The sequence below is a fragment of the Bactrocera latifrons genome, unplaced genomic scaffold, assembly GCF_001853355.1.
Source record: "Bactrocera latifrons isolate USDA-ARS-PBARC rearing strain unplaced genomic scaffold, ASM185335v1 scaffold_175, whole genome shotgun sequence".
NCBI classification, from domain to species: Eukaryota; Metazoa; Arthropoda; class Insecta; order Diptera; family Tephritidae; genus Bactrocera; species Bactrocera latifrons.
The window spans coordinates 209,626-230,383 of NW_017535241.1; the positions used below are offsets into that span (position 1 = coordinate 209,626).

The following is a 20,758-nucleotide window of genomic DNA, read 5'->3' on the forward strand; positions in this document are numbered from 1 at the left end:
AGGTGTTTTAATTTTTAATATATGTACGTTCAACAATTTTTAATTTATTACTTTTTATAGTGTTTTCGAAATTTAGCATAAAATCTATGTAACTTAATTTTAATTTTTTTTTTAATTTTTAGTTTTAATTTCAATTTAATCTTTGCTTACAATTCTTTTAAATTTTGATTATTTTTAACACTTTAATTAATATAATTTTTAATAATTGGTTTTAACGTAATTTTTTCAATTATTTGTTTATATTTTTAATTCTTTTTTTTATTTAATTTTCACTCATAATTTTTTTACGTTTTGTTTATTTTTAAAACTGTTTTCAATATATTTTTTTATTTTTATGTAAATTTACTTTCGTTACTTCAATTCATTTTGCTTTATTATTTAGTATCTATTTTAGCTGTCTTTTAAATTCTTTCCAAATAAAGTTTTGAATTTCCAAATAATTTTTTGGTTTATAATATTTTATCTCATAATTTTTTACTTTTTTATAAATAAAAAAAATTGTAATTTTGGTATTAAATTATTTCTTATAATAATGGTATTTTATATTTTTTATAACTTTTGCTACATTTATTTTTTCTTCATGGCTTTAGTAATTTTTTATTTTATTATTTTAATGTTGCATACTTTTATTATTTTATTGGTCCTGGCAGCCAGTGCTCCTTTTTTCGTGGAAAAGTAATTGTATTATTGTTTCACGTTTTATAAATAATAAATAAATATTTTTTAATTTAAATAAATTTGCATGCATTTTACATATTTTTTCTATATTTAATCTTTTACATGTTTTGTTTTTTGAAATCTTTTAATTTTTTTATAATAAAATCAAAATTTGTTTTATATATTATTATTACATTTACCTTTCTAATTCCCCTGTTCAATAGCCTGTTTCGTGTGTTGTGACTGCCTTTATTATTTATTGCGCTTAAATGCATTTTGATGATGTGCCAAATATTCAAATCGATCGTGACCGGCGTGTCACATGTGGCTTAGATTGTATTTTTCACCCGTTCGAACTTTCTATTTCAAGTTAGCCGGCAATAAAGGGTGGAATACATTTTAATAAAATTTTTATTTTTTCGCTTTTTATTTTTTTACAAACAATTTCAAAAGGTTTAGCGAATTTGCATTTTTGCTGGTTATTCTAATGTGTTTCTTTAAATGAACGGGAAAAATCACGATTCGCGTATTGTGCACGAAGTAGACTGCCCAACTAATTCGCGCAAACGAATGAAAGCAAGCCATTCAGCAGTTAATTGTATGCGCCAATAAACAGTAATAACATTTTATACAAGAAACCTATAATTGAAGCACTAATTTTTAATAATCAATTAATTAATTTAAGGGAAAAAATATTTTTGATTTCATTTCTCAAAGAAAAAAATATACATATTTTCATTAAAATATCACGAATTTTTGTGTAGCAGCTGGCAAGCAAACTAGCACCATCAACAGGTGAGCGTATCGAAGTCGTCACGACGGCAACATTGACGAGTTGCAACGACGTTTAAGCGAAGTAGTGATTTTGCGGTTGAAGTAGAAAACGCCTATTACATCTTCAAGCCTGGTATTACGATAATGACAAATGATTTATTCAACGACACGAAATTGCCTTTTAACTACGATTGATATTTGCATAACTTCGACAAAGTTGTACTCTAAGCACACTTTCGAAATTACTTGCATTGAGGGCTTTTCAGTTTTCCTCTTCTCTATAAATACTCCCGGAAATATGCAAGCATGACTCGACAGTTTTGGTAAATTTTCCCAAAGTAATGCTTTTACCCTGTTTTACCTAAATGGGTCTTTACTTTGCTTAAGTCAACCGTTTTTAGGAAGCTCCGATATCTTTTTCATTGTATCATACCGTGGTCATCCTAAATGCTTACAGCGTAGCGTGCTATGCTGAACAAGTGCACAAGAGATGTTCCATTGTTTCTCTGGTGCCCTGCTCTAGACAGCCCTCGGGAGGGAATGGTTCGTCTTCTCACTTTGGCTCGCCTTCTAACGGATGTTCTTTGCCTACTCAGAGAATAATTGGTCTAAGACCGGAAGTCGTGAGCTGCTTGAGCCATATGTAAACGAATTTTTTCTCGCCACTCCCAAATGAATGGCAATCACAGAACTTTTCTCACTTGCGTGAATTTCTACACATGTTTCCATCTTCTTCGAAGCTTTATTTCTCATATTTTAAATAAATTTAAGTGGGTCTATGACCACTGAGGTTTACTGAGATTTTGTGAACACTTCGTGGGTCAGATCGAGAATTCATATATATGTACATATTTTCACTACACTTCAAAGGTCGATTTTCCAAATACCGAAAAATATTTCAATCCCCTTTCATTTCAAAACTTTTCTTGACTCTGTACTTTCAGCACCCTCTGTCTGCACTGTGATTATAGACGATAAACCAGAGACGCGTGAAATCGGCGCAGTTTGGGTTTCCTCGCAAGATGCATGCAACATACACACCTGCGAACAAGATGAAAACAGCGCGCCGCGAGAGACCATTACCAATGTAGATTGTGGACAGTTCTATTGCGATGTGGTATGTATTGACCAAATTTTGTATAACTCAAAGAGAAGTCCTCTTTCTTTTCCTGCTGCTTTACTTAAATACCAACCAACTCTCTCTTTATCTCTCTCTCTCCTTCTCAACAGGATTCAGAGTTACGTCCACAACCCGGCAGCTGCTGCGGCGAATGCGTGCGCACCAAGTGTCGCTTCAACGATACCGTCTACGATCTGGGACAGACTTGGCATAGTCCGGACGGTTGCACCATGTACGAATGCGCACCGCTACCCGAACGCTCCGTCGTCACACCAATGATTAATGTGTTCGAGAAGACTTGTGCGCCGCTGCCGCTGGATTGTCCACGTGAGCAGGTGTATGTGAAGGACTGCTGTCAGCAATGCCGCGGCCGCGAAGCACCGACGGCGCGCTCCAATAGAATGCGTGAGCAGAACGGTGATATTTGGACAGAAGAATTCTATCGCAATCATCCGTGCGCACGCGAATGTCAATCAAATGCCGATCCGATGACCTGTCGTTACAATTTTGTGGTAGAATGGTATGAGACTATGTCAAAGGCTTGCTATGGTTGTCCACAGAATGGCACAGACTGTGAGCGACCGCATTGTGTGCTCGGCGATGGTATCGAACGCAGCGTTATGGTGGTGAATCGCATGATGCCGGGTCCATCGATTGAGGTGTGCGAGGGTGATATGATTGTGGTCGACGTGCATAATCATCTACTGGGTGACAGTACCACCATACACTGGCATGGCATGCATCAACGCAACTACCCATATATGGATGGCGTGCCGCATATCTCGCAGTGTCCCATCTCGCCGCATTCCACATTCCGTTATCGCTTTCGTGCGGAAAATACCGGCACACACTTCTGGCATTCGCACACCGGCATGCAACGTGGTGATGGCGTCTTCGGCGCGCTCATTGTGCGTCGTCCGCGCGCTATGGAGGCGCATGGGCATCTCTATGATTTCGACTTGTCCGAACACAAGATGATCTTGCAGGATTGGGTGCATACACCCGGTGTAAGCATATTTTCGTCGCATCATCACTCACGCGGCGACAATAAGCCGGTGAATTTGCTGGTGAATGGACGCGGTCGCTTCTACTATGCGATCTGGGATCAAGCTAAGAAAGAGGCGCGTACGGCCACAGTTAACAAGCCAAATACTCAGGATGATAAGCCAGTAACACCAAGCCCAACTTCGACTACTACTACAACCACTCCAACAACAAGCACCACACCATTAACCTTTGTACTCAATCAATCGGAGGTTGGAGGTCAATACGATTTGACACCTTCCCAAATAGAGCTTCTACAGCCGCACAACGATACCAGTCGCAACAACATGCGTCTGCGCAATATTAATGAGATCTCACGTCTAACGCATGTGGCACAGCAGCCACCGTCGCCATCGGACCGTAGTGACGCCGAACCGGAAGTGGAGTTTGATCTTACAGCGCAACCCACCAACGTGCAGCGTACGAAACGCGCTGTTGACGACATCCAATTGCATCAAATGCCACTACAAATCTTCCACGTGCGTCGCGGTTTCCGTTATCGCTTCCGCATTATCAACGCCGAGTTCCTCAACTGTCCCATCGCTTTGTCCATTGACAATCACACACTCTTAGCTATACACTCGGATGGCTATGATTTCGAACCACTCGAGGTGGGCGCCATGGTCACCTATGCTGGCGAACGTTTCGACTTCGTATTGAATGCAAATCAGTCCATCGGCAACTATTGGATACGTTTCAAGGGTCTAATGGATTGTAGCGATCAATTTACATCCGCTTTTCAAGTGGGTATATTGCGTTATGAGGATGCTAGTGAGACAGAGCCAAGCGGCGTGCTGGGTTGGCAACACAAAGCCGACGGCATCGAGCTGAATGCGATGAATCGCGGCTCGGGACATCCGGATTCATTGACTGCCGCCGAAATGACAGCGCTACCAATTTACGATACAGTACCGGGTGTGGATCGTGATGCGCTCAAACCCGTGGCTGATTATAAATTTTTCGTCTACTATGATTTCTATGCCAAGGACAATCCGGTTTTCCATCCTAGTGATTACTACAGCTTCAACGACAGCTTGGGTAAGACCAACAAGTTATACACACCACAATTGAATCACATTTCACTGAAGATACCACCGATGGCACTGATGCCTGAACGCAATAATGTCGATGATTCGCTCTTCTGTAATGACACAAGTCTGGCGCAGCAAGGCATTGATTGTAGAACAGATTTCTGTAATTGTCATCATGTGCTACAAGTGCCGTTAAACTCCGTCGTTGAGCTGATCGTGGTCGATGAAGGTTTCACGTTCGATGCAAATCATCCCTTCCATTTGCATGGCAATGCTTTTCGTGTGGTGGGCCTAGAACGTTTGGGCTCCAATGTCACTATTGAAATGGCAAGTGACTCTGCAAATACCCAATCTCACTCTCTCTAATAATATATCATTCTGTGTTTTGCTCTCTTTCTTTCCAATAGGTGAAACAACTCGATCGCTACAATTTGCTCAAACGCAATCTCGATAGACCACCGATCAAGGACACCGTGACCATACCGGATGGCGGTTACACCATTTTACGCTTCGAGGCTTATAACCCCGGCTTTTGGCTCTTCCATTGTCATATCGAATTTCATGCGGAAATTGGCATGGCGCTTATTATCAAAGTTGGTGACAATGATCAAATGAAGTCGACGCCAAAGAATTTCCCTACTTGCCATGATTATATGCCGAAAGATGGTGAAGACGAAATTGAAGAAGACAGCGGTGAAGATAAGAATAACAATACGGCTACAAGCACTCCCATCACTACACCAAGCACTGGTGGCGCCGTCGCGCTGAGTGCTCAGGGTTATGGCGTGCTCTCAGCGCTCCTGGTTTTATGCGCTTTACACTGGCGTCGCTTAACCGCCATCGTGGGTATCCACTAAACTCATAATGTTAGTGATCGTTAGTATAGTTTGTTATTAACATATTTGCCTGATCGGCACGGATCAAGCTTTTAGTTTTTAAGTACAAAGGCTTTCAATAATAACTGTGATTAATTAGGATAATGAATTTTCGTTAATATATTCGATATTTAATGCAAAAGTCCCCGAAATCTGGATCATATGCATAGACACATATTTTATATTTAATACATATATAATATTTCATGACAACGATTGTAACTGTTTTCTATTCAATAAAAAATAATTTAAAAAATTCACGTTTTATGACATAAATATTTATTTAAAGAGCTTAAGAAGTTGGTTTTTTCAATCTCATAATATGGAGGAGAAGTGCAGCGGCGAATTAAAAACCCTCTGAAATAGAACGATTTAGCTGGAGCTTTTTCGAACAAAACCTCTATCTCTGATGTGAGAGAGCTTTAAGGAAAATGCAGAGATTTTTTCACTGATCTGTTTGAGGTTGGAAAGCTTTAAGAATAATGTGCAGGTTTTTTCCAGTGAAAGCTGTCAATGCTCGTTGACGTTTTGCATGTTTAAATTTATTGAGATAGAGCTTTCGAATCCCCGAAAATATACTAACTAAAACTACTTTGCTTGACTTCTACATAGAATTGTCATGACAAACAATGATCCCTTAATTAATTATCTAAGAAATATGAACAGGGAACTTTATCCAACAAGCTTTTATGAACTTTTAAACCACCCCTGTAGAGACAAATCGTGTATCCAGAAGTGGAAGATAATTCTTATACTATCGTAGAATAATAAACTAGAAAAAGTTTAAACTTCAGCTTTCTTCAGCAAAAGTTATATCTTTGATATGGGAAAGCTTTCAGATTAATGTAGATTTTTTTTTTAATTATCTAATAGGATATGGAATGCTTAAAGATGAATGTACAGCTTTTCCAATGAAAGCTTTTTGTCTTCTCTTTCTCCAATTCTGAAGCGGAAAAGCTTTCGTACAAACTGTGTTTACAGCGAATTTTGGTACAAGATTTGAAGATTTTTCCGTACAAAGTCCAGACGGTGCATCAGCTGTTAGCTGCTGGCCGCCAATCGCGTCTAGCATACGCTCAAGCCATCCTTAATCACCACCAAGAGGAAGATGATTTTTCATCAAAAATAATCATAAGTGATGAGGCCCATTTCCACCTTAGCGGGTACGTAAATAAGTAAAATTTACGCTTCTGGGACACTGAAAATTTGCGTGTAGCCCACGAAGAGCCATTACACACGCTCAAAGTCACTGTATGGTGTGCTGTTTTCGCTGGAGGATTCATCGGATCTTTTTTTTTTTGCAGACGTCCCGGGCCAAACGGTTACTGTGAGTGGTGAGCACTACAGAGCAATGATGAACAAGTTTTTTTTGCCGCAACTTGATGAACTGGGATTGGAAAACATGTGATTCCAACAGGACGGTGCAACGGCACACACTGCACGTGAAACAACCGATATGCATGCATGAATTTCCCGGGCACCTAATCTCCCGTTTTGGCGATTTGCACTCGCCACTAAGATCGCCTGATCTGACGATCCACATTTCTTTTTGTGGGGTTCTTTTTAAGTCGCGGGTTTATGTCAACAAGCCTCACACTCTTGCAGTTCTTAAAGACAATATTCGTCAAGAATGTAAGGACCTATCGCCGGGAGTTCTGGTGAAAGTGATGGAAAATGCCATAAAAAGAGCTCAAATGACAGTCAACTGTGGCGGCGGCCATTTACATGTCATGATATCATATTCTCGACTTGATGTAAACAAATCTAAAAGACCAAATAAAAATAATCCACTAACAGACGCAAAGCTTTTCATTCTTTTAAAAAGTTACAGCGAAAAAACGTCGGAAGGTTATTTTTGCGATACCTTGTATTTTGAAGAATATAAATTTCAAATGTTGGCCGCGGCTACATCACACATGGTTTATCCGTTGAGTTCAATTTCCGATGACTTGTTCGAGCACTTCGATTGATAACTGGCGCTTGAACAGCCTAACGCTGTGTAACCGATCCAAAACGTAAAATTATCTACTCACCGAAGTGTTCTCTTAAAAAATCCACTAACCAAATTTCGCCTAGATCACGATCTCCAATATCAGACATCAAATTGTCGGTTATCATGGCGCGAAAACGGTCGCCGTTACGGACTCACCGGCATTATTTTTGAAGAAAAATGGACGGGATACACTTAAAATACCGAAGATCAAAATGCCGACACTTCAAAATATCGAGAAAATTTAAATATACAGCTATATCAAAATACCGACAAACCAAAATGTTGACATGTGAAAAATATTTCGTCGTGTCTGAATACATATAGTATTTACTTTGTAAGCCAGGAGCATAGACAAATGACCTTATTTCTAGCCATAAAAAGATATTTATTCTTTCTACAGAGTTAGTAAACAAAGAAGTTTGCCTACTTTAGAATTGGTTATAGACCAAATGTATGGATGATCCAGATTGGTATTTAAGCAGAGTTCTTAATAAAAAAAAACGTATATGGATGGGTGATTAATCTTCTGGAAATAAGGTAAATATAAGTCCCTACTCAATCCGTCTCAACGTCGATAAACAAATCCAAATGAAGGTAGAGCGTGTAAACAGAGTTACTCTAGGACACTACGTAAAAATAATATCTGTATTTTAAAAATATACATATGTATATCTATATTTTCATTCAATGGTAACAATAATCCACTGCGACACCTGAGTGCCACCCTAATGATGGCAATCATTAAAGATTGTCCCAACCAACCAGCTGCTTCACCTTCTCTGTAAATTGTGTCGGCGCATTAGGTGCATTCCGCCGAAAAAGTATATCCAACAGGCGCACAATACGCTGGCTAACGGTAAAATTAACTTTCCATTGTTGCGCGTGTTTTGTGTAATTCTTCCGTGTTGCGGGCAAGCGTTGTGGCAAAGGACAACTGAAGTGCGTCTGATTAGCAATTTTCGAAATTGGTTTATCTCTCCGACTATTGATCTCGGTACACATTTCTTTTTCGAATTTTTCAAAATGCTCAGCTTTTTTCGACAAATTGAAGTGCCAAAGCAAGGCTTTAAGTAAGCGCTTATTTGTTATTGGCTCCTCGGTATTAAATTTGTGTTGCAAATAATCGAGAAAAGCCGTCTCATTATCAACCAGTTCGTAGATAAGTTCGGCTAAAGCTGCGGGACTCTCAAAGTCTGAAGCGTAAATAGCGGAGTGATTGTGCGGTTCCCAATCCTAAAAAAAGAGGCAGAGTTTATATTTGATAATTTCATAACTACTACTTAACAGGTAACCCTGTACTTACCCGTATTGTAAGCGAGCCAAAATATATGGGTATGGCACCCACTATTAGTGCCTGCCAGTATGCAGCTGTTATATAATCATCACAAATGGCATCTTCGAAGGCTATTACGAATTTAAAGCCTGAAATAAAACGCAGCACATCGTTTTCACGCCTAAAACTAGTCAACAAAAGGTAAGTGGTGTAAATATAAAAGTAAGGCTTTGAAGCAGTATGAAGGGTGTAGGATTTGATGAGTGATTGTATAATAATGGCTTGGGAGATTTATGAAACACAATGTTATTTAACTGTACATATGTAAATATTGTTACATACATACATATATAAGTACATATATGTATATTACACATATCAACATATGTATGTAAGTAAACATTGACAGAAAAAAATATGAAGAAACACTTGTGTAGAAAACTTTTTGCATTTTGCCCAAATTTATGCGAGTATATTATGATCGTGTATTGTAGTTTTAAACTTTTTCGAAAGAGAGCTGCCAATTTTCACAAAAAAAAATTAAATAAAAAATAATTTTCTCCAACTGATATGTATATAGAGTAATAATCAGATACTAAGAAGAAATAGAAAATTAAAATTTAAAAAATTTAACTAAAGTTGCCACAGAGATTTAATTAGTTCAGTAAAAATTTTTTATAAATCATAATTGTTTATTGCCTAAATTTATATTTGCGGCCACGTATTAAATATTTTCATTTTTTTCTAAACAGGGTTGCCACTTATAAAGAAATTTAAAAAAAAGTTAAACAAATGGTTATAAAATCGAAACACAAATTTGTTAAATAATAGCTATATTAATGTGTAAAGTAAAAATAAAAAATTAAAATTTAAAAAAATAAACTAGAGTTGCCATACCGATTTAGCTAATGCAATAAAATTGTATGGAAACAATAACTGAATTTATATTTGTAATCGCGTACTATAGATGTTAAATTTTTTTCTAAACAGGGTTGCCACTTCCTACAGAAAGAAATTTAAAAAACAATGTCTTAAACAAATACTTAAAGAAATTATAAAATCAAAACAAAAATCTGTTAAATAAATGCTTAAATATTAAATATAAAAAAAAAATTGTTGCAACGGTGATTGTATTAATTGTGCTGAAAAGTGTTTATGCTACACTGATATGTGTCATGAAATTGCTGTGGTAAAAGTAGTTGCATATTGCGTAATTTTATTTCGTATTAGAGATTTTGATTTTTTTCTAAATAGAGTTGCGACTTCTCACAAGAATTATTTAAAGAAATGACGAAATCAAAGCGAAACTAAGTCAAATAACTATTTTAAAACATATTAAAAGTATAAAATAGAGTTGACACGGTGATTTTATTAATTGAGTAAGCAGTATTTATGCTATACTATTATACAACATGAAATTTTTGTGGTAAAAATAGTTGCGTATTGTCTAATTTTTTCGTATTACATATTTTGATATTTTTCTAAATAGTGTTGCCCCTTCTTACAACAAAAAATTTAAAATAATATTTTATCTCAAACTGATATTTAAAGAAATGACAAAGAGAAAGCAAAAATAAGTCAAATAAATATTTTATAAATTTGAAAAGTAAAAATAGAGTTGCCACAGTGATTTCAAAAACTGAGTAAACACTTTCCTTTATAAGATAGACAAAATCAAAGTAAAAATATGTCAAATAATTGCTTTAAAAAATTTGAAAATAATAAAATAGAGTTGCCACAGTGATTTCACAAATTGAGTAAACAGCGTTTATAATACTTTATAAGCTCGTTTTTCGATACATTGCATGTTAGAAACGAAATGAAATCCATTAAAAAAATCAGTTAATTCTTAAATATGTAAAAACAAAGCAATGTTGCCATATGCGTTCAACAATCTCATTAAGGCCACTTAAAGCATATGTATATGCTTTTAAATATACACATATATGTATATAAAAAGTGTCTGTATTTAAGAAATGGTAGTTTACTTAAAACACTTTAAATTTGTACATGTGCTGGAAAAGGGTTGCCACTAAGTTTACACACATATACTTGTACTTGAAAAAAACAATATGTTTTCTCTAATTACCATATAAACTAAATCGAATCTATTTTCGAATCGAGACAAGAAAAACTTCACGAAATTTCAGAAATCTTAAAATAGAGTTGCCATTAAGATTTCAGTATTTCACGAAAAGTATTTATAGTGTACAGGTTTTACGTTACTTACCGTAACATAAACCAAATAAAATCTATTTAAAATACTCAATTGAGTTGTTATATACTTAAAACGAAACAAGTTCATGGCTGACATACACAAGTATATATAATAGTACAAGAACATATGTATGTGTGTATGTATATATGTATGTATCTATGACTATTAAACTATAACATCTTTTAATTGCTTCTAAAGTGTAATCAAACTGTTGAAATTTTTTTGGGGCAGGATTGCCATCGTTTCTTTGTAATAAATATAAAAAAGTGCAGTTCCCAAAAATATTGGCATACCGTTACATGAATCTAAAGCAATAAATAAACGTTCTTTTAAAATATTAAAATAAAGAATTTTTTCAAAAAGTGGCAACTCTTATACTTACAAAAAAACTCTTTTTATCTGTGTATAATATGTGCAAAAATGCTGTAGTGTGGAGTGGATAGCTTGGAAATTTTTTAAAATTATTTTCTTTTTCTAATCATCCTTTATATGGTTGCCACTAACTTTTTATTTTTATTTTATTTTTTAAACTTTATTAAAGAAAAATAGTCAATATGCGAACAGCAGTGATTTCATTAGTCAGTCGACTTGATTAGTATATTTTTTGCCATGGTTGCCATACTTTTTATAGAAGATTACAACGGTCACCTTCCATAAGTAGGGTTACCAATTTATTTTTCTGTGCTCATAATATAAAAATAATGAATTTGGAAATGTTTCGAGTAGGATTGTCTTTTTCCGGTAATAATGGAAGATCAGTCAACTTTGGTTTTTGGCAAAATTTCGGTTTCGAAAATAATCGAATTTCGAAACTCAACTTCGAATTTTCGAAGAATGTTCTCAATTATGTGTAGGTATAAAAATCGGTTTTTTTAAACTCACAAGTGGATATCTATTGCAAAAATGATCGTGCGAGCCTAAAAGTATGCAACACAGAGCAAAATGTACTTTTAAAACGTATATACGTATAAACGGATATGTATGTGCAGAAATAATATATATATAGCTATATGCAAGAACACAGCTAATGAAACACAAAACCGGTCAAAAAAGCTTACCTCGGCGAATCCGCATTACGCAGACACTTGCCACACGAATGCACCGGCACATGCGTCATCAATTCACGCACATAATTCTCACGACCCGATAAGGTCGCGCAATTATCTTGCATAAATAACACCGGTATAGAGCTGCGAAAGCGCAAGGCTCTGAAATATGTGCGCAATATCAACTCTTTCGGATTATGCAACGAACGTAAGGTCAACGGATAATCGCTATAACGACTAAATGTCGAAGTATAATTGAAATGACGCAAAAATTCTTGGTAAAATAGATACGGCGCATTTTGTGGCGTCTCATCCTGCAGTAAAGCCCACAATTGATAGGCGTGGCGCGGCAGCGGCATATCGTGGGCGTTTATGTAACTGCCATAGAAGAAGATGACCTGAAAAAAAAAGAAAAATTCAAATATATTAAATTCAAAAAATTACAATCAAAAATTTACATATATTTAAGTGCGTACCTTCGCCTCGGCAAGTCGCTGCCGATCATTGGTTATCGTACACACGAAATAACCGCAATAGATGTTGCGATAATACACTTTTTCATTGTAATCGGTCCACCAAAGCAGCAGGCGTGGTTCAGAAATGTCTATTTTGTCACGTTTTGGCAGCTGATACCAAATATAAAGCTGTTGAAATGAAAATTTGTTACATATGTATATGAAAAAAACGAAAAATCATTACATGTAGAAAAATACGCACCAACAACAAAGCGCCTGCGACTAATACACAGCAGTACAATATAAAACGCTTGCCACATGACCGACACTTGCAATTCCATAACTGATATTTGAGTTTTGAGCATTTCATTGTTTTTTTTTTAGATATACTATTTGTAAATATTTCATATGTGTGTATGTTTATAAAAAATATATGCTGACTTTTGATAGCTTTTTCACAGCATTTACAGCGAAATTGTTTTAAAATGTTTAATTTGGTTTTTTTTACGGCTTTAAAACGTGGATGTTGATGAAAAATGCAAAAATCAAGAAAAAAAAAATTTCGGTTGCACCGAGTACAAATAAAAAAAAATTCTATACAAGAACTTGTTTTTGAATGTCCGGTTTGTATGAGAGCTATAAGCTATAGTAGTCCGATCTGAACAATTTATTCAGAAATTACAGCGACGCCTTGAAAAATAACAAATACAAAATTTCGTGAAGATATCTTGTCAAGTAAAAAAATTTGCCATACAAAAACTTGTTTTTGAACGTTCAGTTTGTATGGTAGTTATAAGCTATAGTAGTCCGATCTGAACAATTTATTCAGAGATTGCAGCGGCGCCTTGAAAAATAACAAATACAAAATTTCGTGAAGATATCTTGTCAAGTACAAAAGTTTTCCATACAAAGACTTGTTTTTGAATGTTCAGTTTGTATGACAGCTATAAGCTACAGTGGTCTGATCTGAACATTTTATTGGAAGATTATAGCGATGCCTTGAAAAATAACAAATACAAAATTTCGTGTAGATATTTTGTCAAATAAGAAAGTTTTCAATACAAGAACTTGTTTTTGAACGTTCAGTTTATATGGCAACTATAAGCTATAGTGGTCTGATATCAACGATTTCAACGGATGAGAATCTTCTTGGAGAGAAAAATACTTGTGTAAGTTTTCAGATCGATATCTCAGAAACTGAGGCACCAATTCAAGATAATACACACAGAAAATGCTGAACCGATTCGGCTCGTCACCCTGCTTCCTGCTGGATGCTACAAACTTCATTGTAAACTTAATATACCCCGTTGAGTGCATAATAATAGTTTTAATATAACAATTTTTTTTATATATTCACTTAAATGGGTGGTATATTTCATTTAGGTTGTCTTTTGAGTTAAGTTTACGAAATATAATAATTAATTTACTTAGGAATAACAAATAAAAAGTATTTACAACAACATTGTCATGTATATAAATACATATGTATATACATAATATATATTGCATACATATATGTATATACGTTTATGTGCTTCCAAGCTAATTTTTATTTACATAAATTTCATCTTTGGCTTCATCTGCTAGACTGTCCATGTTGCAATACAAAATGTTGCATGTCGCCGTGCGCTCACGCAATCAAATTTCTCTCACTATACCCTCCTCAATTCACAAATTTCAACCGCTCATCACTAGCACAATTCATTTTCTATTTTCGAATTCGTCAAATCATGCAATTCTCCTTCGGTAAATACGCGATTTATGTGCAACAACTCATCTATGCTCTTCGCCATGCAGTTCGCGCGCTTTAAAAGACTGTTCCAGGAGTGTATTTCAGTGGGCGGCCTCTCCATCGCTGGATATGGTAGCGGCAGCGGGCAATTATAGTGCAAACGGTTGGCCATTTTCGTTTTAGCATTTTGCGCCAATAAAGCTTGCAACACTTGACAAGCGAATTTTGTGAAAAACATCGTTTCTTCAGTGCGTACGTAGAATTCTTCAATTAAACGTTGATTCGTGATGGGCATGATTTGATTGTACTTATGTTGTAGATATTTGACATATTCACTATCGTTTCTATCCAATTCCAGTAAATATTTGGCCAGTTCTTTGGGACTCTGGTAGTCGGTTATGTAAATTGTTGAGTGATTATAGGGCTCCCAGTCCTAAAAATTGAGTGGAAATTTAATATTTACTATATGTATGTATAGAGAGTTTAAAAAAATAAAACCCTTCACTGGTACACGTTTTTAAAGGGTGATCCATGTCGAGGTTCCCTACTTTCTTAAAGAAAAAACACAGAAACTTCAAATTTAATGGAGAATTCTTGAAATTTCGCCGGTTATTTCGAGCAATTTGGCTAGTGACTGACGTCATGTTGGAAAAAGTCGTACGGTGTGATATCACACGATCTTGGTGCCCAATCAAGCGGCCCAAAACGTAAAATTATCAACTCACCGAAGTATTCTCTCATTTATTTTCGTAATAAAGTTGAACGATTTGTAAACGTTGTTCAGGTGTAAGTTTTCCATGATAAAGTGCCAAATAATACTGAACAAAAATAACACGACAGCATGACATGACTCATACCTGATCTCTCAAAAAAAAAAAAACAAAGCTATTGAAAACAGTGCCTTTACTTGGATCACCCGTTATATATACTTTATAAGATCTCCGACTTTTCCCTTTGTGGATTACAAACTTCGCGACCAGCTTTATTTACTCTGTTCAAGGTATAAATTACTTACGCGTATCGATGGTGAGCCAAAATAAATGGGCACAGTGCCCGCAATTAGCGGACGCCAATACTTTTCGGTTATGTAGTCTTCACAGACACCATTTTCAATACTGATCATAAATTTATACTGTCCGATAAAGCGATACATCTCCTCGGTATACAGTTTGTTTAGGAAATCTGTTTGTAAACTAAAAAAAAGAGACAAACATTTTATTTTAATAAATTGTATTATTCGATTCACCACTATTTAATTTAACACCTTGCACCATACTCTCTTAGCAATAAATTTTCAATTTAAAGCAGCAAAAGGTTCAATTGCCTGTTCGATTTACCACACAAACTCAAACAACATAATGCCATCGAACTCCACAAAGATTGCCATAGCTGGGTCACTACAAATTAACAAGAGGATATTACTAGCTTAAGAAAGCCTAAACTTCAGAGAATTTATCGTAAGTTATAAAACGCTCCTCCATGAAAAGTTGTTGCACTCTAAATTTGACCTCATATTTAGTACCTCGGCGGAATACACTCACCAGATCGGCCGACGGTTAGTGTAGTTGTGGTAATGCGTCCAAATGGAATTCGATAAACGAAAGTAAACTGGATATTCTCCATAAAAGGACTGTCAACAGAGCAGGTTTCAACTTAAATTAGCTTAAGTAAAAATACCGATCCAAAAAGGGCCCCGCTTGGTTAGCTGAAGATGTCGGACCATTATCATATATAAATATTCATACATCCAAAAATCCTCAAAGCTCTTTGAGTATGCTAAACATTTTTTGTGATGGCTATTATAAATGTCGGCTATTTCGCTGGGTTTGCCAAAGATATCACTCCCTAAATGAAAGTAATATGTAAGCTACTTATTGAGCTTCATTGGACGAATGATAACAAAAACATTGTCCTCGCACAATTCATATGAATAAAGTTACGGAGGAAAATTCGATTGAACGATTCTTTTACATATGGCTCAAGCAGCTCATGACTTCCGGCCTTAGACCAAGCATCCTCTGCGTAGCCAAAAATATCCAGTTGAAGGCGAACTAAAGTGAGAAAAGAAGAAACAGTTCCAGTCCCTTTTGATGACGACCACTGCAAACGCATTGAGGAATACGATTTAAGGGCATGCGCTTGGAATGGCCAGCTGGTTGATGTCCTCGTTAGAGTAAAGGCATCACCGCCGTCCAAGAAGATGGACGGAGTAAGGACTGAGGAGAGTGGCAGTATGAAGGATCGCAAAGTCGGTGTGGGATTCGTGGTGGGAGAGACTCTGTCGCCGAGTCCCGGCATTCACCCGGGTGGATGAACGTCTAGCCATAATACGCATCAAAGCAAAGTTCTTCATCATCTCGCTGAACGCACCTATGTGCGCACCTCCCAAAAAGGGAGGTTGATCGACTTCGCAAAGCCGCTAAATATGGTTATCTGTATTACTAGATTCCAACTTACGAAAATTCATCAAGCTAGCTGGCTGTCTCTGGATCGAGAAGCCACCAACCAGATCGATCATGCTGTGATAAATTTAAGACACGTCTCCAGTGTTTTAGACGTGCGTACACTACGAGTTATTAGCATTGACTCGGACCACTCGCTGCAGCGAAAATACGAACCCGTTCGGCTTGCTGGTTAGAGCAGAAGCCCACTTGACGCCTTCTGTTTTAACAGCGATTTCGGTACGAAAAACTGAATAGTGGTCATTTGGTTTGAAGCTACCTTCTGTATATGGATCATTAAGGAAAAATCCCGCCTTTGTTGCTATTTCAATCTTTGGTTCAAAGGTAAATACATAGATTTCGGCGTTTGAACTGTCAATCACAGAACCATAGGTCGATTCTAAGCTACTGGCAAATGAAAACGTCGTGTTCAGTTCTTCATGGATCGCCTTTCCATAGTCATTTTGCCAATTTAGCCCGTACTCAATAATAAGGTCGAGTATAATACAAAGACTGGAGTGCCTTTTAGTTACATACGCAGTTGGTTTTATTGACTCATCTCGTCTACATTATCTAAAACTTTTTCAAAAGCCTTTGAATCCACGTCTTAGTCATTTTAAAGCACATTTTACTGTTAAACCGTCAAATCGAAAACGCCTTACGCCACAGAATTGTATTTCGAATCTAATGCGCCATGATTTCATTTTCATACAGAAAATAAATTTATTTGTAATTGTAGTGTTTTGTATTGTCTCCTATATTTTTAGAAAAGTTGTATAAAAAAAAATTATTTGCAACAAAAAAATATAAATAAAATATTGCAAGAACTTGTTGCAACAAAAAGTCACTAAGCTTCCTACAACCTCACCAAAGCAAGAGCCAGCCAACAATATTTACCGTTTCTTATCTGATGCCACGTCGAAGACGTACACCGAAAATGCAAATAAACCTCGCACGACTAATCGAACACCCACACCAACCCTACAGCAGACGATCGTCACGTATTCTCTCGAATATCTCACACCACCATGTGGCGCCCAGTCGCTGCCGTATGGAACGAAGTCCGATTCACATCGCGCGCAGTCGCAGCCCTCATATACGCACTCGACGAAATAGTCAACGCAACACCGCCATTTGGACCACCGCAGTATATCCCATATCCATATTGGAATGCTTGCCTTCAAGGCGTGGCATACGTAAGCGTCGTAGTTATCGTAGCCGCAGTCGACGAAATCAACGTACGGGCACGAATAAGACTAACGGCGGCACCTCAAATAATCAGAGTCGCACAAACATACCTACTTCATCCGCTGTTGTCGCCGCTGCCGCTGCTGTCGCAGCAGAAGTTGAAATGCCTTGCCGTGCAACGGAGTCTCCGACCGCAGAGACACAATTGCAATTGACAAGTAATAATACGGACTTTAGCTGTCAGCAGCCTAGTGCAGAACCCGTCTTTACACCACCAATAAGCACTGTTATACTGCATCACAATCCACTTTTCGATGCCGAGGGTAAAACACAATCGGGTCTGATTGACAAACACATACAAATGGCTCCCATCGATCAAGCTAAAAGTAGATGGCAAATGCAAGGGGATAAAATGCCTAAACAACCAGCCGTTAAGCCGTCGGTTGAGCTTAAGGATGCGGCGAAGAAGAAGTCAAGAGCTGCGGTTGAGAAGAAAGTGCCAGCGAAAAAGGGTAGCGATTCGGATGTTTCGAGTAAAGCCTCCAATTCGCACTCCACGCTCAATTCGGCGGGTAGCAGTGAGAAATCGAAAAGTGATACGGAGGAGAGTCATTCATATGAGGATAGTATCGATTTGACAAACACCGAGTCGGTAGATGTTAATACCAATGTGGTGGATTTGCAGCAGGCACAAGGCTCACAAGTTAGGCGTAGATTAGAGCGTAACGCATCGAAGGCGCCATTGGCGTTAAATAACACACCGGAACCGAAGCAGCCAAGAACAAGTAAATCCGTTAACGGCGTCTTGCAGAGCGATGATATTCTTGGTGCACCAACTGCGCACATAAATCTCGAAACAATGCTTGCCAAGTAGCGTCACAGCGGAAATTTAATTATCAAATTAACCGATTAATATTGAATGTGGTGTAATTATTCAAAATAATGCGAATTAAATTTAAAAAAAATATGTGAATAATCGAAGGCACTTTCGTTAGGGATCTTTTAAGTTCCAGTATGCAACGTAAGTCGAACACGTGAGGCAAACAAAGCCTCTCTTACTCAGCACCGATAAGTCAGGTTAAGTAAAATTGTAAGAATAATCTCATTTGGAACAGCTAGAGAGGCCAGCCTGTTGTGATGCCCAGAACTCCTAGGAACTAGAACTCCATCGAAAGACCGCTGATATAAACAAAGATACAAATTTATACAGGAGGCTAACAGTAATTCCAAGCAACTCATGAGTTCCGTAGATGCTATGACAACCTTGAGCTCTCCACAAGAGTACCAATAGGATAGTCCCCGCTTATGACACTTGTCATTGCATCTGACTAGGAACTAGTACTTCAATGGACTTTTTACAATCCACTCTGGGCCAGAAAGCTTTCGCAACCCCACAAGATTCCCCTTGAACTTCGGGGTTATTGTTGTAGCGACAGTCCTGTCCGACTGTCCCAACCCATATATCCCTTGGAGGGACTGCTTTGCAGTGGTCCAAGTTAAAAAGGATTTAATCGAATTGAGACAGAATTTCGGAATGTCCGTTGATAGTAAGGATTATACCTCCTTGTAAATAAGAGCACTACAGTTTTATTTAGATTGACAGCTAAGTCACTTCTTTTCGATCTGCTAGCTACCGCATTTAGATACACTTGGGTTAACTCATATATGATTTCTAGCAATTTTCCTTTAACTATCATATCAAAATCATCTTCAGAGGCTTTCACCTAACATACTTAATATGAAAGGATCTTTAAAATGGTCCACAACTTAAAGGTTATCATAATATATACTCCCGAGAAGATTATTAAGATTTGATAGGTAATATACTAGGCAAAAGCCATTTTAAGTACTAAAAGTGGCTTGTCATCCATTGATAATATTAAATTTTGTTCCCATGGGACAAAATTAAAAATCTTAAAAAAAAAAAATAAAAATAAATAAATAAAAAAAAAATCCTCAATTGCTACAATCACAGATTTTGTTTTACGATGCAAATATTTTTGGCACTTTTTGCAACATTAACTTACCTATCCGGCATTTGTCGATTATTTAAACAACTGCCATACGAGTCGATTGGAATGTGCTGCATTAGCTCTTCTACATAATTTGTGCGCCCTGACATTGTGGAACAATCCGATTGTAGAAATAGAATAGGCGCAAGATTATTACGTGCAACATTTTTGCGACCAATTGTCACCACATATTTCGGATTGGTTATTTCGGTTATATTGGGTAATGCATTTATGGTTAACGGAAAATCACTATAGCGACTAAAAGTCGATGTGTAATTGAAATGTTGTAACGTTTCCTCAAACAAAAATTCCAACACATTACGTGGTGATTCCTCGTGCAGCAAAGCCCAAATTTGTTCGGGCTGACGTGGCAATGGTAAATCGTGCCAATTTAGTGAGCTGGCATAAAAAAGTATGGCCTGATGGGGAGTAAGAAAATAACCATAATTTATAATTAGAACTATACACATAACAGTAAAGGTTTTCATTCTACACACCTTCGCCTGTGGCAAATATTTGCGATTGCTTGTGACAGCGCACGTATTGTAACCACATAGAATATCATCGAAAGTAATTTTCTCAGCACCAATATTGGTCCACCAAAGCACAATGCATGGCACGCTACCATCATTGCGCGCCAGCTTGTCACGCTTGCATATAGGATGGCTATTGCACTATTAATTGGTTTTCATACAAAAATTATAAGCTATTTATTGTATTACAAACAAATTTAATTGGTTCACTTACCCCAAAGTACCAAATGATTAATAAGCAGCTGAGGAATGCAACCAACAAAACCGCACGCTTTCCGAACGTCAGCGGCAAATATCTGCTCCTAAACGGCCACCAGTAACTCATTTTTTGCGGTTAAATTTATGTTTAAATATTTGCGGCTAATT

The 20,758-nt window shown here is 36.9% G+C and overlaps 3 protein-coding genes across 5 annotated transcripts in view; 1 reads left to right on the top strand and 2 right to left on the bottom strand.

Annotated features, from left to right (window-relative positions):
* LOC108967075 overlaps nucleotides 1–5,706 on the top strand; it is a 38,600-nt gene extending 32,894 nt beyond the window's left edge. For both annotated transcript variants that reach the window (XM_018930318.1, XM_018930319.1), the window contains exons 3-5: nucleotides 2,376–2,548; nucleotides 2,662–4,953; nucleotides 5,034–5,706. In XM_018930318.1, the coding sequence (XP_018785863.1) occupies nucleotides 2,376–2,548; nucleotides 2,662–4,953; nucleotides 5,034–5,483 (2,915 nt within the window). In that variant the 3' untranslated portion in view covers nucleotides 5,484–5,706. The remainder of the gene's footprint in view (nucleotides 1–2,375; nucleotides 2,549–2,661; nucleotides 4,954–5,033) is intronic.
* Nucleotides 5,707–8,107: 2,401 nt separating this feature from the next.
* LOC108967079 (alpha-(1,3)-fucosyltransferase B-like) lies at nucleotides 8,108–12,941 on the bottom strand. 2 transcript variants are annotated; one of them, XM_018930325.1, is made up of 5 exons: nucleotides 12,749–12,941; nucleotides 12,508–12,675; nucleotides 12,044–12,429; nucleotides 8,798–8,954; nucleotides 8,108–8,727 (listed from the first exon to the last, which is right to left on the bottom strand). In XM_018930325.1, the coding sequence occupies exons 1-5, from the start codon at nucleotides 12,854–12,856 to the stop codon at nucleotides 8,236–8,238; spliced, it is 1,311 nt and encodes a 436-aa protein (XP_018785870.1). In that variant the 5' UTR covers nucleotides 12,857–12,941; the 3' UTR covers nucleotides 8,108–8,235. The 2 variants fall into 2 exon arrangements, with proteins under 2 accessions (XP_018785870.1, XP_018785869.1); XM_018930324.1 differs by having other exon boundaries at nucleotides 12,731–12,941.
* Nucleotides 12,942–13,986: 1,045 nt separating this feature from the next.
* Nucleotides 13,987–20,717, bottom strand: LOC108967089 (alpha-(1,3)-fucosyltransferase B-like). Its single transcript, XM_018930341.1, has 5 exons — nucleotides 20,607–20,717; nucleotides 20,357–20,533; nucleotides 19,875–20,278; nucleotides 15,234–15,411; nucleotides 13,987–14,651 (listed from the first exon to the last, which is right to left on the bottom strand). Exons 1-5 carry the CDS (start codon nucleotides 20,715–20,717, stop codon nucleotides 14,178–14,180), a joined length of 1,344 nt encoding a protein of 447 aa, XP_018785886.1. The 3' UTR covers nucleotides 13,987–14,177.
* Between the last annotated feature and the right edge of the window lie 41 nt (nucleotides 20,718–20,758).

Coding starts and splice junctions, on each gene's coding strand:
- LOC108967079 (XM_018930324.1), bottom strand. CDS start 12,856: ATGAAATGCTCAAAACTCAAATATCAGTTATGGAATTGCAAGTGTCGG. Junction 12,676..12,730: donor TGGTGCGTATTTTTCTACAT/GTAATGATTTTT, acceptor TCATTTCAACAG/CTTTATATTTGGTATCAGCT. Junction 8,728..8,797: donor TTGGCTCGCTTACAATACGG/GTAAGTACAGGG, acceptor CTCTTTTTTTAG/GATTGGGAACCGCACAATCA.
- LOC108967089 (XM_018930341.1), bottom strand. CDS start 20,717: ATGAGTTACTGGTGGCCGTTTAGGAGCAGATATTTGCCGCTGACGTTC. Junction 20,279..20,356: donor AATATTTGCCACAGGCGAAG/GTGTGTAGAATG, acceptor ACTCCCCATCAG/GCCATACTTTTTTATGCCAG. Junction 14,652..15,233: donor TTGGCTCACCATCGATACGC/GTAAGTAATTTA, acceptor CTCAATTTTTAG/GACTGGGAGCCCTATAATCA.